Genomic DNA, 19,462 nt, shown 5'->3' with positions numbered 1-19,462 from the left:
GACTGCAGTCATGGGGATACTTTTCTCTACTAAGAAAGCACATCCAGAGCTCTTCCTTTCACTCTGTCCCCTTTGCTTGGCTGATAGGCCAGAGACCAGAGAAGGAAAGAGGGAAGGGAATGTGTATTTCTTGAGACCTACACTGTGACAAAACAATATATGTGAAACTATATTGTTCTTCCTTCACAACAAACCTCACTGGGTATAGCCTCTCAAAAACAGTAGAATAGTCTAGAAGGAGATAAGTCCTATTACTATTAGTAATTCTCCCTTTTCAATACAAAACTTGGCTAATGTTGGTGCAAAGCTGTGTGAGAAACAATACACCAAATCTTTGTGGATATGAATAGCCCTACTTCAGCATAGCACTAATTCACCTCCAACCTCACATCACCTCTTTCTACTCTACACTGGGTTCTCTTTTCTTTCTTTCTTTCTTTTTTTTTTTTTTTTTTTTTTAGAAATGTTTATATCAGTGTGGTGAAATTAAATTTTAAGAGATACTGGAGGTCACTACTTTGGATATCATTAGTTTATTACCAAAGAGAGACATGGAAATTACTTACTCGATGAGAGTTCACAACTTCAGTGGAGTGGGCCGTTTCATGGCAGTGCTGCCACGTCAATAGTGATTTACTTCAATCGACATACTTTCCAAGAATGTCACCACCTCTGAATAAGAAATAATCCTTGTCGTTTAGAACTACTTTGGTGCCTCCACATTCTGGAAGAACTTTATCTCCAACTTTCATGCTAACTGGTTGAATCTCTCCACCCTTTCCTTTAGAGCCTGATCCAACAGCTACTACTAATTGCTTGCGATACTTTTCCTTGGGATTTTTCTGGAAGCATAATGCCTCCTTTGATTACAGTTTCCGCAGCACTCCTTTCAACTAATACTCGGTCAGAGAGGGGGAGAAACTTTCTAAATCCCTGTTCTGCCCTGACTCCAGCAGCAGCAGTTTGTCCTTTCCACACTGGGTTTTCATTTTGATGAAAAGCAGGGAGTCAGGCTCTTGGCAGGTAACTCCCTGATTCAGCTACAAGTTTTTAAATGTCATTCAGTCTCTGTGTATGGAAATTTCTTTTTTCCTTCTCCAAAGAGCAATTTCCTATTGCCCTGCCCTGCAGAGCAATTTCTGGGATTAAGTAAACAATAGTTAGGTACCATGTCTTTTCTAAGAGAGATTATGAACAAATTCTGTCACAAAGGGATCTGGATTTATTCCCTCCTGTAATTAAACCTCAGGTGAAGTGTGAAACTGGCTTTGAGGTCTCCTCCCTGTCTTACCTGGGCTGCCAAACCCCATTACAAAGTTTCCACTCCTCTGCCTTCCTGGAGCAAAACCTCAGGGTCTATGACCCTTCTGGTTCCCCTCTTACCCTTGCCATTCACCTCAAAAATTGGGAAAAACACACTTGTTTTAGATACACAGGGAGAAGAGGAGAGACACATGAAGAAGAGTAAAGTCTACACCCACTGGAACTGAAACTTGGATTTCAGCTCCAACATGATGCCAACCAGGGAGCCAGCCATGTCTCCTCCATGTCTAATGCCCACCACGCATACTGCTGCTGCCACCATGAAAGAGTGCCACCACATCTTTATTGCATCTCCAAGTGAAGAACAGTGAATAACTTATACAAAGAACACCCCATCCGTAGACAATGCCCGCTTACAGAACACCGGAGGGGAACACAATACAAATCTAGTTACAGAGGCTGAGGAGCAAAGGAATAGGAGAAGAATCAGTGCCAGGAATTGATAGAAAGAACTGTGCACAAATTCTCCTGGCAAAGAGAAATTGGGCTTGTCCACGCTGGCGAGGTCTGGAAGGAGAACTCCTGGTAAAACACATAGGGGGGATTAGTCTGGGGATTGACAGCAAGTTTGGGAATGGGGAATGATGCAAGGAGGGGGGGGACCTGTGAATTGGTGCTGGGGACCCACAGAGGCCCCGTGTTAGGCAGCACCATACAGATGAGTAAATTTAGGGTGACCTGTAGCCTCTCCTACCCAGGCAAGAAGGAAGAGTGCCAGTAAGTTGGCTTCCAGTGTAGACTTAGGCAGGGCGGGGTGAGATTTGTAGTTCTGCTCTGGGTCAAGCGATCCTCACAAAACCAGTGTTGAATAGACGAGTTGGCTCCTGAAGCTGAATGACCCAGTACACGGTCAGATGACCAGAGCTTTAGTCACGTGTAAAGTAACCGGGAACAGTAAGAGGCTACCCTGAGTTGCCTGAGACTCCCACTTAGAAGAAGCATCCTAAGTATGGAACAAAGGATAAACTACAGTCTTATTAGTCCACAGCAACTCCAGAACAGAAGAACAGTGGTTGAGGCTGGCAGGGAGGCCCGGTCTTCCCGTGATGTTTCATACAGTTTCCTTAGAAGACTCAGGCATTAGCCCACATCCCTTCGAACTCCCCACTGGTTCTACTGATGCGCTGGGTTTGTTCCACTCTTCAGAACAGCTAACTGCCGGTTTTCCTTCCTTCGTAGTCATTGTAAGGGCTAGCCCGAGTCTGGGCCCGCGGAATGGAGAAATCCTTTTGGGAGGTCCGATTCTGAAAAGGAAGCACCATATTGTTAAACTCACTCCCATTCCCGGATGTTTCAACAGAACTCCAATCTGGGCAAGAACCTGATTTTCTTCCCCTTCTCCTAAACCCTCCCCCTAAAGTTCCCCCTGTGCCCACACTCCAGTCTTCTGCCCTAACCCCATGAAGTGGTGACAGCAAAGTAGACAAGCCATCCTTTCAAGGCGGCCACCTAGAGGGCCATCAGAATGGTAACCAGATCTATTCCCAAGGGACAAATGTTCCTGCGGTGCTAAGACTGCTGATGAAAAAGGAGAAAGACATCATTTACCTGCAGCTGAAAATGGGTGGAATACGGGGCATAGAGCGTATCACCTAGCTCTTCTCGACCTGAAACAGAGGGAGACGACTAATTAAAGCATTAGAGTCCCCTCCCTTGTGTTCTCACCTGCGCTCAGCCTTGTTCAGTCATTGACCAAAGCATTATCCATTGAATTGTCTATCTACCTGGGCGACATAAGTTTCCTGGGGGAAGGGACTGTATCCTCAAGCCCAGCACCAGACACAAAATAAGGACGATATGGGTTGAAAAATAAATAACTAGCAGCACATGATCACCACAGAAATACCTTTCCAAAACCACCCCAGCGGCCCACCTCATCCTAAGATCCCTTCAAAAGCACCTTTGAAACCAGTCTTTTCAGATACAGATACGGCCAGAGGTGCACCTAGAGTGAATCTCACTGGGGATTTACCCACTTCCTTCACTGTCCGACAAGAGAGAAAAACAGATTTTTATCATTTTCTTTGAAAAGGCACGGAATTTATGAGCAATTGTTTTCAATGGATTTGGGGGGAATCAGCGGGATTTAAACTCAAAAGCAGAAGAGAAAACACATACAAGCATCATGAATACAATAGGAAGCAATCCATTTCAAATTTACCTGTTCCAGTTACGCAGTAAACACCTAAACACCTTCGATATATAAGATATTATGAAGAATATAAGGATTAACCAACATGACTCCTGCCCTGAGGCTGACGCTACAGAGTAAGGCACACATGGCAGCTACACAAATAACGTGGAGTGAGAGACGAAGAGCACATCAGAGTTCTACAGCTGTGCAGGCAGAGTGAATACTGATGGAGACTGGGGAAGGGGAGACGCTGGAAAAGGGCAAGAATAAGGAAGAAAGACTGTCAAGAAGAGGACAGACACGCCTTGAGCCTGACGCAGAGGCAGGAAAATGCAGTGACGTGGTTGGTTTGGACTGAGAGCACAGTTTCTGTGGTTGTTGCGTGCTGGCTGTGAAAAGCCTCTCGCAGGATCTGATCAAAGCACTGGGGAGACGGTGAAGTATGTGAGCGGTAAGTGTGGTGGCCAGGGGGGTATCTTAGAGAGAGCAAGCTGACAGTGGCCCCTAACATTTTAGGGGACCATTTAACATTATGGAAAGAAGGATTAAAGGAAGAAAGACTAGTGAGGGAATGATAACAGGGAGTCCCGTAGTGAGGTAACAGAGTGAAAGCAATTGACAGGAGGGGCTGGGTGGGTGAAATACCCCCTCTGGCACCTTCCCACCCCTTCAGGCTTACAGGTGCCCAGGAGCCGAGCCCCCAGCTGCAGTGAGAAGCTTTGCACCTCAGGCTTCAAGAGCAGACCAGTTGGTAGCTGAAGCTAAGAAGCTGGTCTTGGAGGCACCTCACTTTTGTCCCAAACCCATTCCCCCTCCCCTGGTTAGGCCCAGAGATCAGCGTAAACCCTAGAGACCAACAAATAGCTCCCTGTGGGCAAGGGCAGTGTCTGGCTATCAGTTTAGCCTCTTTTTGTTATGAGAACAACAACAGAACACCTGGCTACTCACAACTCCAGGCAAGAGCAAAATAGGTTCATTCTTTTATGTCAGATATGATCTCTTCCCTCCCATGTGCCTTGAGACATGCAGTAAAATGTAGCTCTTCAGGCTAAATCAGAATCTGTGGTAACTTTATGGAGATTTCCACTGATTTATGATAACAGGGCTTTCTACCAGCTCTGAGCTCTGTGATCACTGCAGGAAATCATGGCTTAGCTTTATGCACCCAAATATATAAAGGTCCCACGTTTCTAGAAGGAATGCCTAGGTATCTTTTATAAAGAATACAATCTCACCTACTTGTCGCTAAGAATTTTTCTAGTCGTTCCTTTTCCATTCCTTTGCTCCATCTTATTTTGGTTCAGAGAAACCTACATAGTATAATGTAGAAAGTACTAAATCACGACTCCAGAGGCCAGGTTCTAGTGCTACGTGTTATTAAACAGCTGGATGATCTTAAGCAAGAGCTGGGCCTTGGAGACCTTTTCTGTTCTTTCAGGGGTGTGATGTGGATAATCTTGCATGTTCCCGACAGTTATAATACCCTATGCCTCTCCCCCATCTTTCTATAGAGGACTCTCCACCCAGCCAGGCTCTGTACCTTGAGTGATTTCCTCTTGAGAGTAGGCTCTGTTCTCCACACCATAGCTCTGCTTCATGAATTGAGGTTTACAAAAAGCATCCTCCACAGGATAATCCATGGGGTTCTGCTGCTTTGTGAGCAGCTGAAACTCGGGTGCCACATAAACCAACAGGAAGACCCAACCATTGGCCACCACGGCTGAGCTGAGGATGGTATCATCCCACTCGGGGCCAGGGGTAGGGGTGAGCAAGAGCGTGATCCATGCCACCCAGATGACGATGGAGAGGAGTGTGGTGAGGTAGATGTGGGCCCCGTGTCTCTTCCAGCCAGTGAAGGACCCACAGAAGGTGAAGCAGGATGTGAGGAGGGTCAGCACCATCAAGAAGAGGACGTAGATGAGCAACATGACAAAGTCTTCATTGCGCCGAGGGGGAGGAAGCTCAGAGAAGATTGCCACGTTCGTCCTGTTCATGGTGAGGACGACATACTCAATAGCGATGACGTCCTGCACCAGGCTGAGGCCCACAGCCAGGCCCAACATCACCAGCAAGGAGAGGGGCTTCCTCCCACGGACCAGCTTCGTCAAGTTCAAAGCGTGAGCCAGGAGGCAGGAAAAGCAGAGGGAGAAGAGGATGCCAAAGAGGAAGAAGCGTGTGGGTCCCGTACTATTGTCCAGGGTGATGATGAAGGCGAAGGTGAGGCCGAAGACCCCCAGCACACCCAGGAGGAAGAGAAATTGGACCGGCACCACCTTTCGCCTGTTGGAGTCCTGCACCTTGCAGATGAGGACCAGCAGAGCTAGCATGAAGGCCACCGAGGTGACAGCGCCAACGGCGGCCAACGCTTCCAGGACGATGCCCCAGATTGCATTCTGATCACAAAGTCGGTAGTACCTGGGGTTCAGGTTCTCGCGGCAACCAGGAGGGACGGTGGTCATTCTGGTCCTGCAGCAAAGCAAAATGCGGATGGGGGTGAATCTCCTAACAAAGTCATGCACAGAGGACCAAAAAAGATTAGGGAAAAATTCTGGACGTTCAGCTAGAGTTTTACCGATGAACTTTCTACATTAAACAAAGCTACCAATTTTTCTCCACTTCTGGTGGCAAATCCTAAAGGCTGAGGAAGGGGCAAATCTCATACCTCCCACCCTGCAATTTAACTATATTAATATTTACCCTGAAGCCAGACCTAGAGCTCTGTTGAGGTTTCAGAATCTTACTTCAAATACTATGTCACAAATAACTTGTCAGCGTTCCTGATATTTTGGGCTACTGTTGCCTTATGAATTAGTGAACGTGGAAATACCGAAGCTTAAAGTTAAAACTTTAATGATAATTGATCAGTCTCAAGGTTTTTTCCATCTCTGGCCCTGTTTCAGACATTATTTGTCCCATTCTCTCGTGGATAAGAGGAATTCTCTGAATGGTAGATTTCCCTACAGAAGGAAAGCCAAACAGTCACTTCTCAGCTGCTGGATCTACTTCTTCAGTTCTGTTGTCACACGTTAGAAGGGTGTTTTCCCCCTCCTTAAGATTTGTAGGGATGGTTCTACTAATTCCAAAAAGTAATGGAAGGAGTCTTTCCTGTCATAATGAACTCTTAATTACACACACACACACACACACACACACACACACATACACACAGTATAACACATACATTCATATACGAATAAATGAATGAATATTAGAATATATGTGTGGTATGTTAGAATAAAATAAGATAAATAATAAAAACAAATCCTTTATAACTTAAATCCATCTTCCTAACTTTTTTATGAAACTGGTCCTCCGAGCTTAACTTTGTATTATATAGTCATTCGTTCAGCCAATATTGACTGGGCAGCCCATATGCCAATCACTCTTCTAGGCACTCAATGATAAAGGGGAAAACAGACATGTTTCCTGCCGTAGCAGGAGATAGACAGACATAATCTGCCACTGCTGCCCCAGGCCTCCCCTTACTGTGGGTTTGTCACCTCCGCTCCACCCCACAGAAATTATACCCCAGTCATCCCAACTGCATGCAGAGCACAGAGCAAAGAAGGAGTTAGGTTCCACCTCTCTGGGGCAGAGAGAATGAGAAAGAAGAGGAAAAAGAAAGGCAAGTGAGCTTCAGATACAGGCAACCCCTGCAATGCAAATCCCCAAAGTCTGTTATGCTTTGCCTACAAACGTCCACTCTGTGGTGCTACAGGAAAGGGAGGTGGGAGGGCGCTCCCGTGTCTGTGCCACAGCGACAGAAGACGAAGAAGCGGGTCTCAGCCAAGGGCGGCACACACAAGGGAAGGGACCCAGGCAGGCCCTTGATTTCATCTTCCCTCACCTCCACCTTGCCACTTGACTCCCTCTCAGATTAATCACAAGGGTGGTGTCTGGCTGGCTGGCTGGAAAGGTACTTCTCTTACCCTCCCTGCCCTTCCCTGACAACTGTTCCTTCCCCACCCCTCAAAGTACTGCTGTTTATTGACAAGTGGTTGTTATCGTAATTCCTAATAATTATGAAGGATTTTGAACCTGAGGACTAAATCTTGGCAGAGATTGGTGAAGTTTTTGCCTAGAGGACAGTTCTGGGGCTGGACAGAAGGACAGTGAGGCAGAGGGGGTTTTGTCTCGGGACCTCCTGGCACCCACAGACCCAAGTCAGACAAGAACAATGGCAGTGGGTGAGGAGAGGGGAGAAAACCAACTCCCCCACTTTTACCCCCACCTCCCATGCCAATCATGCAGGGGAGAAACAGTCCCTAAAACGCCTTTAAAACAATGGGGTTTTTATTTGTTTTTGTTTTTTTCAATTATTTAATTTTTTCAATTACAACTGAATTCAGTATTATATTAGTCTCAAACGTACAGCATAGTGGTTAGACATTTATATAATTTAGGCAGTGATCCCCCCGATTCGTCTAGTAGCCAGCCACCTGGCACCCTACGTATTTGTTGCAACATTATTGACTATATTCCCTATACTGTACTTTATATCCCTGTGACTATTTTGTAACCTCCAATTTGTACTTCTAAATCCCTTCACCTTTTTCACCCAGCTCCCCAACCCACCTCCCATCTAACAACCATCCATTAACAACGGTTGTTTTAAAATGTGTACGTTTTTATTATAGAAATTTTCAAGCGTACTCAAAAATAAATCGTATAATGGAGACCCATGGACACATCACACGGTTTCAAAAATTATCAATATATGGCCAATCTTGTTTCATCTACATTCTCCACCCCACTCGCTAGATTATTTTTAAGCAAATCCCAGGCATCAGATCATTTTATCCATAAATACTTGCATACATATATATACATGACAAAAACTCCTTTTTAACTTAACCACACTTAAAAAATTAACAATAACCCTTTAATATGAAATATCCAGTTAGGGTTTATATTTCCTAACTCTCTCAGAAATGTCTTTTTAAAAACTTCTTAGTAAATATTTTTTATCTGAGTGACTAATTTTTTTGGCGTAATTATCCTTCTTAATTTATCTCTAGTAGCCTCCTCCATCCCTTCCCAAGCATAACAGGGATTGCACAAGAGGTCTAAAATGTTCTAAGTACTTCCTGTTTAGTCAGAGGAAAATAAAACTCACCAGACTCATTAACAAGTAAGTCTGTACTGAGAAGGTGCTATGTCACCCAGGGAATGGACCAGATGAGGAAAAGACACCAGGAAGGCGGATGGAGGAGGAGGACAGGATTCTGGGGAGCTGAAAAGGACTTCTAGAAAACAGGGTTTGAGGAGGAAATGGAAAGCAATCAGCATTTGGGATTATAAACTGCCAGTTAGCCAGAGAAACAGCCCCGAAGAACATAAGGGCTGGAGCAAAAAAAGAAAAAATGTAATGAGATTAGTGGTTCTGCAGACATCGTTTGCAACCAGATTCAAGGGCAGAGAGACCTAGGGTCCAACCAAGAAAGGACTGGCTCCAACAAAGACCAAATGGTGGCGGACAGAAACAATTTACTCTGGGACTGCTCTGAAGGGGAGGGAGAACCTCATAACTCCTTCACACCAGGGACCAGGCCCAGTTTTATGCACTTTACTAATTGAACCCTCACAACCATCTTAGGCTATAGCCCATATGATTATTAGTGCTGTCCTACAAGTGCAGCAACTGAGGCACAAGTTAGCTGACGCCAAAGTCACACAGCAAATGAGTAGAAGGACCAGGACTCAAACCCGAATTCTAACTCCACCGTCACAGGTCTTAACACAACAGCATACAACCCCTTTCTCTGGTAAGAACGTCAAGGCCAGGATGGACCCGCCAGTTAGCAATGTGGTGACGATGTCAACACTGGTGCTGCTTTAGCTTTGAGCATGGGTTTCGTCCTCTGAGGAGCTCAGCCTACCCTTGTGAGCTGCTCCAACTGTTCCGAGTTACGCATACCCTCCAACACATTAAAGAAATGCCTGTTTGCAGACCAGCTGTGTGTGCTCTACAACAGCAGACAGGGCTGGAAAAGAGATCCTGTGAGAGAAGATGAGAAGGTAGGCAGGATGCATCCTGGGGTCTCCCGTTTGTGAACCCAAGGCAGTGGCGCTAAAAGCCAGGTCAGATCTATTCCTGGAACTCCTCTAACTCACGCCTAACACCTGAAGATTTCGCACCCTCCTTTTAGAAACAATACATTCCTAAGCCTCTTTGTTCTTCAGCACAGTTACTCTTCTCCTGGCCTGCCCACTCCCACCATCTTGGGAGTGTACTACCCTATTTCTTTTTATAAATCCACTGCTTGCTTGGCAAAAAAAAAAGAGAGAGAGAGAGAGAGAGAGAGAGAGAGATCTACCACTGAGGTGGGAAATAGCCTAAGATAAATGGCCTAGCCCACATTAGCAAACACATCCATGTCCTCGCACTTGCACTTCAATGTCTCTTGAATATCTCAGCCCTCCATCATGTCTACCTGGACCACTTCAAAAGCCCGACCTCTGTCTCCAGGCTTGCCCGCTCTGCGCCACATTATTTGCGGCCAGGGAAAAGAGCCATAAACCTGCACACGCAATATAATGCTTTGCATCCTCAGCCCCTGCCTGCTCTCCTGCCTCTCCCATCTCTCCAGCCTCATGCCTCCCCACACTTTCCTCCCAGTCCCCAATATGTGGACTTCTTGTTACTCCTTCAAACAAGCCCTGCTATCTCACTTCAGGCATGCTGTCCCATCTGCTTGGAACCTTCTCGTGGTTTCCCCACTCCCTTCATTTGGCTTAGCGGCCCCTTCTTCCAAGGTGCTTCCTTTGACGCCCAAGTCTAGTGAGAGACATGTCTTTTGAATTCTGAGAGAGCCTCCTCATTGCCTACCACAGCACTGGTCACACCGCTCTGCCTTGCCTTTTGGGAAGTCTATATCTCCGTCTAGACATAAAGGCTCTGTGGAGGTGGGGACTGAGTTATTAAATGTCTTTCCACAGCCTCCAGCCTAGCACCTGATTTGTGGTAAGTGCCTAACCACACTGGGTGAGTGAGCATATGAACAGAAATGGAGTCTGGTGGGGAAGGCGGGGCTGCTCATGGGATTGGGTGGGGTGGGGTGCACCTGGTTTCCTCATAAGGCCCCAGTCTGCTATCCTTAGTCCAACCCCGCCCCCTCGCTCCCATCTTCCTTCTCACACACTGTCTAAAATTGCTAAAATCACATTTTGGGTCTGAAGTTAGGAGCTCTGGGCCATGTCTGGAATCTAGCTAAGTGATTCCAGGTGTCTCCTAGGAAACCATGAATCCAGAGGCTTTCCCAGCAGAGAGGAATTCACTGGAATATAGTCATATGCTCCGACCCAAATCCCTGATGACTAAATCCTGAACTTTGGAGAAAGATGGTAAGGTCTTCGTGTGTGTAGCCTCTAGCCTGGGACATATGAAAAAATGACCGAGTCTTAAATGTGAGGCACCCCTCCCTTCACTCATTCAGCTAACCACCCGCTGTCCAATAATCCAATGACACCGGCAACTGAAACCCTGAAATCACTTGGCACTGCCTTAAACCCTTCTAGAATGAGTCAGGGCATTGACCTATAGGTTAAGAAAAAAAAGAAACATGGAGGAAGGAAAAAGAAAAAGAACAACAAGCAGAGGAAGAGGAGATGGGGAGGAGGAGAGGCAGACAGGCCTCGAGAGAGGGCGGGGAGGAGGGCAGAGGCAGGGAGGAGACAGCCACTTCCAAGCCCTCCCTTTAGGAATAAGGAGTTTCAGCTGCCTTCGTGTGTCTGGACCCCATCTCCAGGAAGCTCCGTCCTTTCCTCTAGAAAATGAGGGAGGGTCCCTGTTGACTGTTAATCCCTCTGGGGAGCTCCTTGCAGACAATTTCCCAATCTCTTTCTCCCTCCACCTCATCCTCCTTCTGGCCCCATCTCCTGTCATTAAAAAATTATGTACCACAAACTTCTAACGAAACCCCAAACCAGAGCTAGAAGTGAGGTTGAAGGGTCTGAGCGCAGGCCACGGAGAGGGATACCAGGGGAACAGCCACCTGCAGGACAAAGCCATAGGGTCCTTCCTGGAGCAGTGCTGATCCTACGCATGGCCTCGGCCAACATACAACATTGACTGGTATGAAGGACAAATGCCAGCATTGCAAAGGTCTCTGCGGCCCACCTCTGGAACCTCTGGAGCATCTGAGCATGAATTACCTGGGGCCCTGAACCTTGCTAAAAGCTGATCTTATCTTCTTCCTTATGAGATTTATCTCTTCTGTCATCTAAAAATAGAGAGAACAATACCTTCCTCTTAGGATTGCCTGGGAAACGGTATCAAATAACTTTACTGTTGGTTGAAGCTGAACCTTCACACCAGGCAAATTTTTTATTCTCTAGCATTTTAATTTCCTCTCTATTCTTGAATTGCCACATTTAATCAGTAGTAATAACAATAGTCAAAATATAATTATGAATAAAAAGAATGACGACTGCCACATACCAAGTCCTCTTGTGAGCCAGGCACAATGCTGAGCGTTTATATGTTTTTACATATATTCTCTCATTTACATGTTTTTATACCTATTATCATAATGTAATCTGTCATTTCCTCTCTTAAATCACTGTTATGATCTCTGAAGCCTTTCTCCCTGACTCTAGCCTCTCTCCACTTAATCATCTCTAAGTCTCCAAAACAAGCAATCCTGTATTCAGTCCATCTTCCCGTCAATCAACAAACATTTAAGTGCCTACTTTGTGTCCGGTACTGTGTTAAGTGTACAAGTCACTCAGAGCACAAGTGTGGCTGCTGCCCCTAGGACGACCAACAGTCACACGGACATGCAAATAAGGAGTTACAGAGTGTGCAGGAAATGCTCAGGGCACATGAAAAACAGTGAGCCATTCTACCTAATAGGGTTAAAAAAAAAAAAAAGGCTTTAGAGAGAAGCCAGGGAGAGGAGACATGAAAGATCAGCAGGGAATGGTGGGAGATTTTTAGGAAGGTAAAAGAGACAAGGCTTGGGAAATAAAGGAGTCCAGGTTAATTCCCTGCCTTCCAGCTTAGGCAACTGAACGGGGCTTAGAAACACAGGCTTAGGAGGGGAGATGCGAAGTTTAGCTTTGTGGAATCTGAGATGAATACGGGACATGTGATTGGACGGATCCAGGAAGAACAAATGCTTAGTTCTCCTGCGACTTTACTCTGGGCCACACAGTATGTCGTTTAATCCCCACAACAACCCTATTATTATGCCCCCTTTTTACAGATGAGAAAACTGAAACACAGTGAAATGAAATAATTTGCCCACGATCACATGGCTCTGAAAAGCCAGGCTCCTAGACACCAAGCTAAGCCGACCCTCTCTACACTTGGACAGGTGGGTCGGAAGCTCTGGAGAAGTTTGAGCTAGACACGCAGATCGGGCCTGTCGGGGACATCTGATGCCTTGAGAGGAGGCCAGATCTCACAGGGAGCACACACCAGGAGCGAGAAGGAAAAACCAGGGGAACACCAGCTCATCAAAGCAGGAATCAGCAAAGGATGTTCAAAAGAAATTGCAGGAGGTTAGTAAAAGAAATAAGCCCAGATGGCTTCCCAGAAGGCCTGGGAAGGAGCTTGGGATTTAGCAGCTGAAAAGCATATTTTTAGCTCCTATTTGTCTGTTGTAACCAATTCAGCCTCAGTTTGAGCTTCAAGGCTTTTCTCCAACTAGTCCTCCCATTCGTCTTCTTCTGCCTTCCTAACTCCCCTCTCTCCCTCTATGTGAGGCGGGCAAATCTTCCCAGAGTATTTTCCACCTGGTAGGGAATTCGGGCTCATGGAAGGCCTTCTCTGACAAAGTCACGCCCTTTGCTTCAGCACACACAGTATTCTCCTAGCCCAAAAGACCCTGTTCCTCCTAGTCACAATCCATTTACCAGATTTCTTTGAAACCCGTCCCCAAACTGACCTCTAACTTGAGGTTTTTTTAAAAATTATTAGGCCTATCTCATTTTAAATTTGTAGGTCTCTTGATACATTCTACAGTTAAGTACCTCTTGGGACTCAAGTTTTTCCATATACATGTTATATGGTACTATACATTAATATCAGTGCTCATTTGCCTATGAGATAACAAGCTTCTTAAGGAAATAGAGCAAATCTATTTGTTGGTACCCCGTCACTACGTGCTCTGCACAAAACATTTGCTGGGCAACTGTTTTGAAGTAAAACTGACCATTGAATATGTACTCAAAGCAAGTTATTTATTAGCAAGTGTGAGTAATGGGGAGGAAGAACTTTTGAAGATGAATATGTGCTGATCCTCATATTTTTATCTAGGCTGAGTTCTAAGGCAAGGGTGGAGTTCCAGAGAAATTTCTCTGCCCCCAATGAAGGATGAGTTATCATTGGAAAGTGTCTACAGGAAAATCTCCAGGATCCCATGTTCTGGGTAGCCATCAGAATTCTGATGACATAAAAGTGATGCATCATCGCAGCAGCTTATGAATAACATCTGAATAACATCACTGAATTGAGTTTCTACATAGTAACTGAGAAAATAAGCCATCATACAACCACAGGCAGACCTAAACAAGTATAACAACAGTGTTGGTCTCAATTTCCTCACTTTTGGGTAATTCCCTGGAGATATTATCATCTTCCTCTATTCTAAACAAAACATGTGGACTTTAATGTAAAATTACTAGAATATGAAATAAAATACGGGAATTTAAAAAAAAATAAGATTTTGAGTGAAACTTTCAAATCTCTCAGGCCCAGAATTTTAAGAAATGGAATTTCCAGAAAATAGGTAAGTGGATAAAGTGAAGTCATTTACTGGTACACCACCTCAAAGCTCTCAAAGACACCTTTTAAATATTTTATTCCAATATATAAAGGTAACATTCATGTTCGATCCAATAAGCCCCAAGCTAAACTTATCAATCTTCTTACAAGCCTATATTGCTAAGCCCTGAGAATGGCTCATCGACTCAGTGGCCTAGTAGATCTAAAAATACAACATAGACTATCTAATATGGGAGAAGAATGAGAAAGCAGACCACACAGCCAAAAATTAGATGATAACATAAGCAACTATTATTACAATAAATGTAACTGGTAACTTTTTTTATTTTGAAAAAAGACTAGATTAAACTATACTATACTTATAAGAACCTCACCTTAAACAACAGGATTCGAAAAGCTGAAAGCAAAAGGAAGAAAACAAATGAAAATAAATGCAAAAAAGCAATAATAATAATAGATGTTTATTTAGCAGTTATTATGTATCAGGTACGAAGTTAAATAGCTTGTTCGAAGAAGGAAAATTAAGTAAGAGTTAAGGTATTAATATCACACAAAGTTTAATCAAGGCAGAAAGGTATTATATTATAATAGTGACGGATATGCCACATTAAACACACAACCATCACAAACTTTTATGTACTGAATAACATAACACCAAAACACATAAAACAAAAACTACCAGAAATACAAGGAGAAATCAAAAGAAATACTACCGGTACAGGAGACTTCAATACTTCCTTATCAGTCCTCAGCAAATGAAATAGACAAAATGAATAATAATATGGTAAATTTTTATAAACGTTCTATGGATACTTTCATCAAAATTTTGTCTATCTTCATAATTTATTAATCTCCATCATTAATCATATAATTTAGATCCTCTATATCTGTAATCAGCAAATATTTTCTGTAAAGGGCCAGATAATAAGTAGTTTAGGCTTTGCAGGCCATGTTTGTAGGTGAAAGAACCGATAGATAATACATAGACAAATGAGCATGGCTGTGTTCCAATAAAACTTTATTTACAAAAAGAGGTTGTGGGATATGTTTGGCCAGGGACCTAATCTACCAATCCCTATTCTGTATGATTTGCTTTTTTCAAAGTGGTCATGGAATATTTACAAAACCAGCATATTTTAGACCATCAAAAAAACCCTGAAATTCTAAAAGAAGAAATGTACAGACTATATATTCTAACCACAAGGCAATAAAAATAGGAATAAAAGCAGAAATGAACACATTAAACTACTCAGAAAATCTGAGACCACCTCAAGTAAAATTCTATTCAATTCACTGTTTTTAAAGGGCCTATTATGGTAGTACCAACACATCATTTCCTGCCCATTTCCTCAGCTCAGTCTGGGGATTTTTAAATAGCACTAGATCTGAAGACAAACTCCCAGAATGAGAAGAATAAAATCACACAGTCAAAAATCCTTCTTCACACACTAATGTTATCCTCAGTTTCCACTAAGGAGTGAAATATAAAGATACAGATGCCACAGAGGACCCCTAGGGGACATGTGCAGATACAGAGGAACTAGAATCTCAGCCTAGGAAGGAGCTATGGGGCTTCCCAAGACTTCTCAGCAGAAACTCAAGGTCCAGGCCCTTGTCTTCTCATAGCTACGTGGTCCTACAGAGTCAAAAGGAGAAATCAGGCTTTCTGACTCAGGTCGAGAGCCCTTCCCAGGAATGTTCTGCCCATTCTGAGTTCTACTCATTCCCATCTGCCCTTGAAGCACACACCTCTCCACACCCTGGAGGAACCTTTCTGTCTCCCAGGTAACAACTCTCCTGACCCTTCCTCCCCTCATTCCTTCCCTCCCCAAGTAGCAGGCAACACACAGCTGGAGGGTGGAGCTCAGACTCCATCCTCAGCCCTCCGTGGGCCCCAGGCCATAGTGTCTGAAGTGGTCAAGTATTCCCCTCAGGAATGAGCCGACAGCAGTGGATGAGTCAGCTGAACCCTCAACAGGTGTGGCATTTACAAACCCTCGGAGGAGAAAATCAGCCTGGAAAGAAGTCAGGAATGAAAAGCCCTTCAAATTCCTTGAACCTGAGCAGACTGCCCCTACTTGTTAGCCCTTCCTTCCCCACCCCAGTTGTTTTAGGCGCTATCTTGGACAGCTATGGAGCCATTCTCCAGTCCTATTTTGTTGTTGGGGGAGGTGGGCTGTTACTGGACATTCAAATTCCATCTGCCCGGAGTTCCTGAGCAACTCAAGGGACAGCAGAGGAGGGAATGCTGTGAAGCTGAAGGCCCCACGCTCACATCAAGGGAAGGGGTGGCTTCTAGAATCTATTTCCCAAAATTCCGAAGGGCACGCTTCTTGTGGAAGGACAAAATAATTAGGAACTTTTCAGTAACTGGGTAAAGTAGCAGTTGTCACGATCTCCCTCCTTCTGACCCGTCTCCATCCTTCAGTCTCCATCCCAGTCCCTTCCCTTCCTCTAAGATCTTTCGCCCCCTTTTCTCTTTCCCTAGAGCAATCCCAGAACTGCACGCTGCCTGGCCAGGATTCCACCTACTAAGAGTGTGTACAATGTGTCTGAGCAGAAACTACTATTCTGATGTTCATTTTGCTCTCAGCCTCTGGCTTAGCCTGAGAAGCCCAGGAAAAAATATATACCGTATATACAGAATTAAAATAGCGCAAGTTCTTTCTTGGGATTCCTTTTTGCTCATAGCCAGCTGTAGTCCATTCCCACGCTTTCTGTCTGGTATCCCACCCCTCCCGACGCCACTCTCCCCAGGATTTACATCTGGAGGCGGGGCGCGCGCGGGCTCTGTGAGCCTCACTCACCCTGTGCCTTGGCTTTGGCGCTTGAACTCGCGCTGCTTCCCGCGCGTTAGAGGCAGGACCGAGCCCCTAGGTGCTGGGGAGCCCGTTACAGCGATCCCGCCGTCGCGGCGCCGAGCAGTTATAAAGGCGGCTGTCGCCGGAGGGAGGGAGTGAGCGAGGGGTGAGCAGAGGGACACGGGGCGGGAGAGGGTCAGGGGGAAAGGACACGCCTATTCCAGTTCCACAGCACTGCATGCTGTTATGAAAATAAAGTCCCCGCGCCAGGGAATGATCCAAAAGCCGCCTGACGTCAGCGGCACAGTCACCCTTGAAATGGGGAGGAGGGCACCTCGGCCCCGCCCAGCTCATCAGACCGCTCAGAGACAAACGCACGGACCGGCCGGTCCCCTGGCACCGGGTAAAAGAAAGGGGCCAGAGGCACCGCTCCTTATCAGTCCTGAAGGCTGTCACCTCCGGGAGGGAGCCACACCCGCGCTTCCCGCCTGGCACTTCTATCCCCGAAGGGCAAGGGCTAGCCAGGTTGTAGCGCCGTTGTTAATTCCTGGGTCCCACAGTCCCTGTGTGGGCTGTGAAGGGGGGTACAGACTTACCGTGTTTATTCGAGTAAATAGAATAGGGAGCTAACCCCCGAGGGGCCCTTCCCTGTCTCTCCACGGCTCTCACCCCACCAGAGCAGAATAGGAAACCAGGCGCGCGAAAGGACGGGGTGGCCCCCCTCTCAGGGCCCACCAGCCCAAGCCAGGTAGAGGCCAAGGAAAACTTCCGGGGAGGGGGGCAGGGGAAGGGGTCCCGAATTAGCTGCGCGGCTCCACCTGTTAGAACTGTCCTCAGTTGAGCCCCATTAGTGCTGCCCCGGGGCGGAGAGATCATTATCTCTCTACTTTCCTAACTACCTCTCTTAAAGCCTCACAATGCAGGTTGAGAATGGGAATGCCTGATAAAATTATGAAATAAAGGAATTTGCCTTTGGTGTCTGGTTCCCCCTCACTGGCTGCCCACGCCCCTTCCTTTATCAAGCCAATCCTACTGAAGCTTGTCTTTGTTTACTTGTCAAACAATCCTTAAGTGGCTTGCCCCCTCGGTGTCAGGGCTCAGGCAAGGCTCTACCCCACTGCCTTGCAGGAGGGGATCTCTGTGCTTTTGAAGTACTGGATTAGCACATCTGGCAAACTAACCTGTGTTACTATGCATGTGAATTAATGGGTAAGGCCCAAGATTCCCGGGCTTTCTCCTCACTTCTCACACCCCAAGTTTCCAAAGTCTAACAGGCTTTTTAAAATGTGATTTTTGGAGACAATGCCTACACCTTTGTTAAGCCCTTATTTCACTCCCAAGAAACCAGTCTTGGAACACTTCCCTTAAGGCCTGCAGCCCAGGGGTCTGTAAATCCACCTGCTCCTTTCCCAGGCACACGCGTGCGTGCGTGCGTGCGTGCGTGCGTGTGTGTGTGTGTAGGGGATACTAAGACATTGGTGGAACTGGAAATGACAGTGCCTTTTAGTGTGTGCCATCTGCCAAGTCAGGTCTTCTCTCTGGACCTCAGGTCTCCTCTGCTAAAGAAGGAAGTTGAACTAGACCATCCTTGTCCAATAGATATGTCATGCAAATCAAATGTGAGCCACATGTGTCATGTTATATGACATATGTGAGCCATATATGTCATATGTCCAGCAGCCACATGAAAGGAAGTAAAAACAAACCGAGGAATTAATTTTAATATTTTATTTAACCCAATAGATCCCAAACATTACCATTGCACCATGTAATCAATCTTTTTAAAAATATTAATGAGCTATTTTACATTCTTTCACTTCACAGTATGTCCTCAAAAGTCCAGTGTGTGTTTTATACTTACAGCAGTTTGGACCTGCCACATTGCAAATGCTCAAAAGCCCGTGTGGCTAGTAGCTGCCACATGCAGGACTAGCCATCTCGAGCTCCACACGGAGGGCAAGGTTCATGACATCAAGAAAAAGATGTCAAGTCAGAGGAGGGAGTGAAAGCAGAGGGTTTGTGATTTTGGGGATTTCCTCCATCCCCAGAACAAAGAAGTCTGGGAAACCTGGTGTGAAAAGGTAAGTGTGTTTTTCTTTTCCTACTGCTCCTTGTTCTCTGGGTAATGTCTGTCTGGTGTCTGACTGACAGGTCCAGGGCTGTGTGTGAGAGAGCTTTGTGGGGATGCTTGTTTTGAAGTGCTGCCCTCCGTCACCTGTACCCATTATTCTTCACTTTGCCATTAACTTTGGATTTCCCACCTTGTCCTCTTAGCACTGTCTTCTACTTTCCTTTTAACTTCGCTTTCTCCTCCCATCCCTTTCTCAATACACCAGCCCTGCACCGAGCCAGGACAGGGGTGAAACAACCAGAGCACATTTAAGGAAACACTTAGCCCTCAGATCGAATGCCTCCTTATATTGTGAGCCCTGGGCACTTGCTTGTCTCTCCCAGCCCCAGCCCTGCCCCAGAACC

At 45.7% G+C, this 19,462-nt stretch overlaps 1 protein-coding gene and 1 pseudogene across 2 annotated transcripts; both read right to left on the bottom strand.

The window, feature by feature from the left end:
* Positions 1-473: 473 nt before the first annotated feature.
* LOC117028767 (10 kDa heat shock protein, mitochondrial-like) lies at positions 474-990 on the bottom strand (annotated as a pseudogene).
* A 915-nt stretch (positions 991-1,905) lies between these two features.
* On the bottom strand, positions 1,906-17,246 carry GPRC5A (G protein-coupled receptor class C group 5 member A). 2 transcript variants are annotated; one of them, XM_033118586.1, is made up of 4 exons: positions 16,994-17,244; positions 4,998-5,923; positions 2,872-2,930; positions 1,906-2,567 (listed from the first exon to the last, which is right to left on the bottom strand). In XM_033118586.1, the coding sequence occupies exons 2-4, from the start codon at positions 5,914-5,916 to the stop codon at positions 2,475-2,477; spliced, it is 1,071 nt and encodes a 356-aa protein (XP_032974477.1). In that variant the 5' UTR covers positions 5,917-5,923; positions 16,994-17,244; the 3' UTR covers positions 1,906-2,474. The 2 variants fall into 2 exon arrangements, with proteins under 2 accessions (XP_032974477.1, XP_032974478.1); XM_033118587.1 differs by lacking the exon at positions 2,872-2,930 and having other exon boundaries at positions 16,994-17,246.
* Positions 17,247-19,462: the final 2,216 nt, after the last annotated feature.

The sequence above is a fragment of the Rhinolophus ferrumequinum genome, chromosome 10, assembly GCF_004115265.2.
Source record: "Rhinolophus ferrumequinum isolate MPI-CBG mRhiFer1 chromosome 10, mRhiFer1_v1.p, whole genome shotgun sequence".
In the NCBI taxonomy this organism is placed as follows: domain Eukaryota; kingdom Metazoa; phylum Chordata; class Mammalia; order Chiroptera; family Rhinolophidae; genus Rhinolophus; species Rhinolophus ferrumequinum.
The sequence above is the reverse complement of the archived record's forward strand: the minus strand, read 5'-3'. Positions and strand labels throughout refer to the sequence as shown.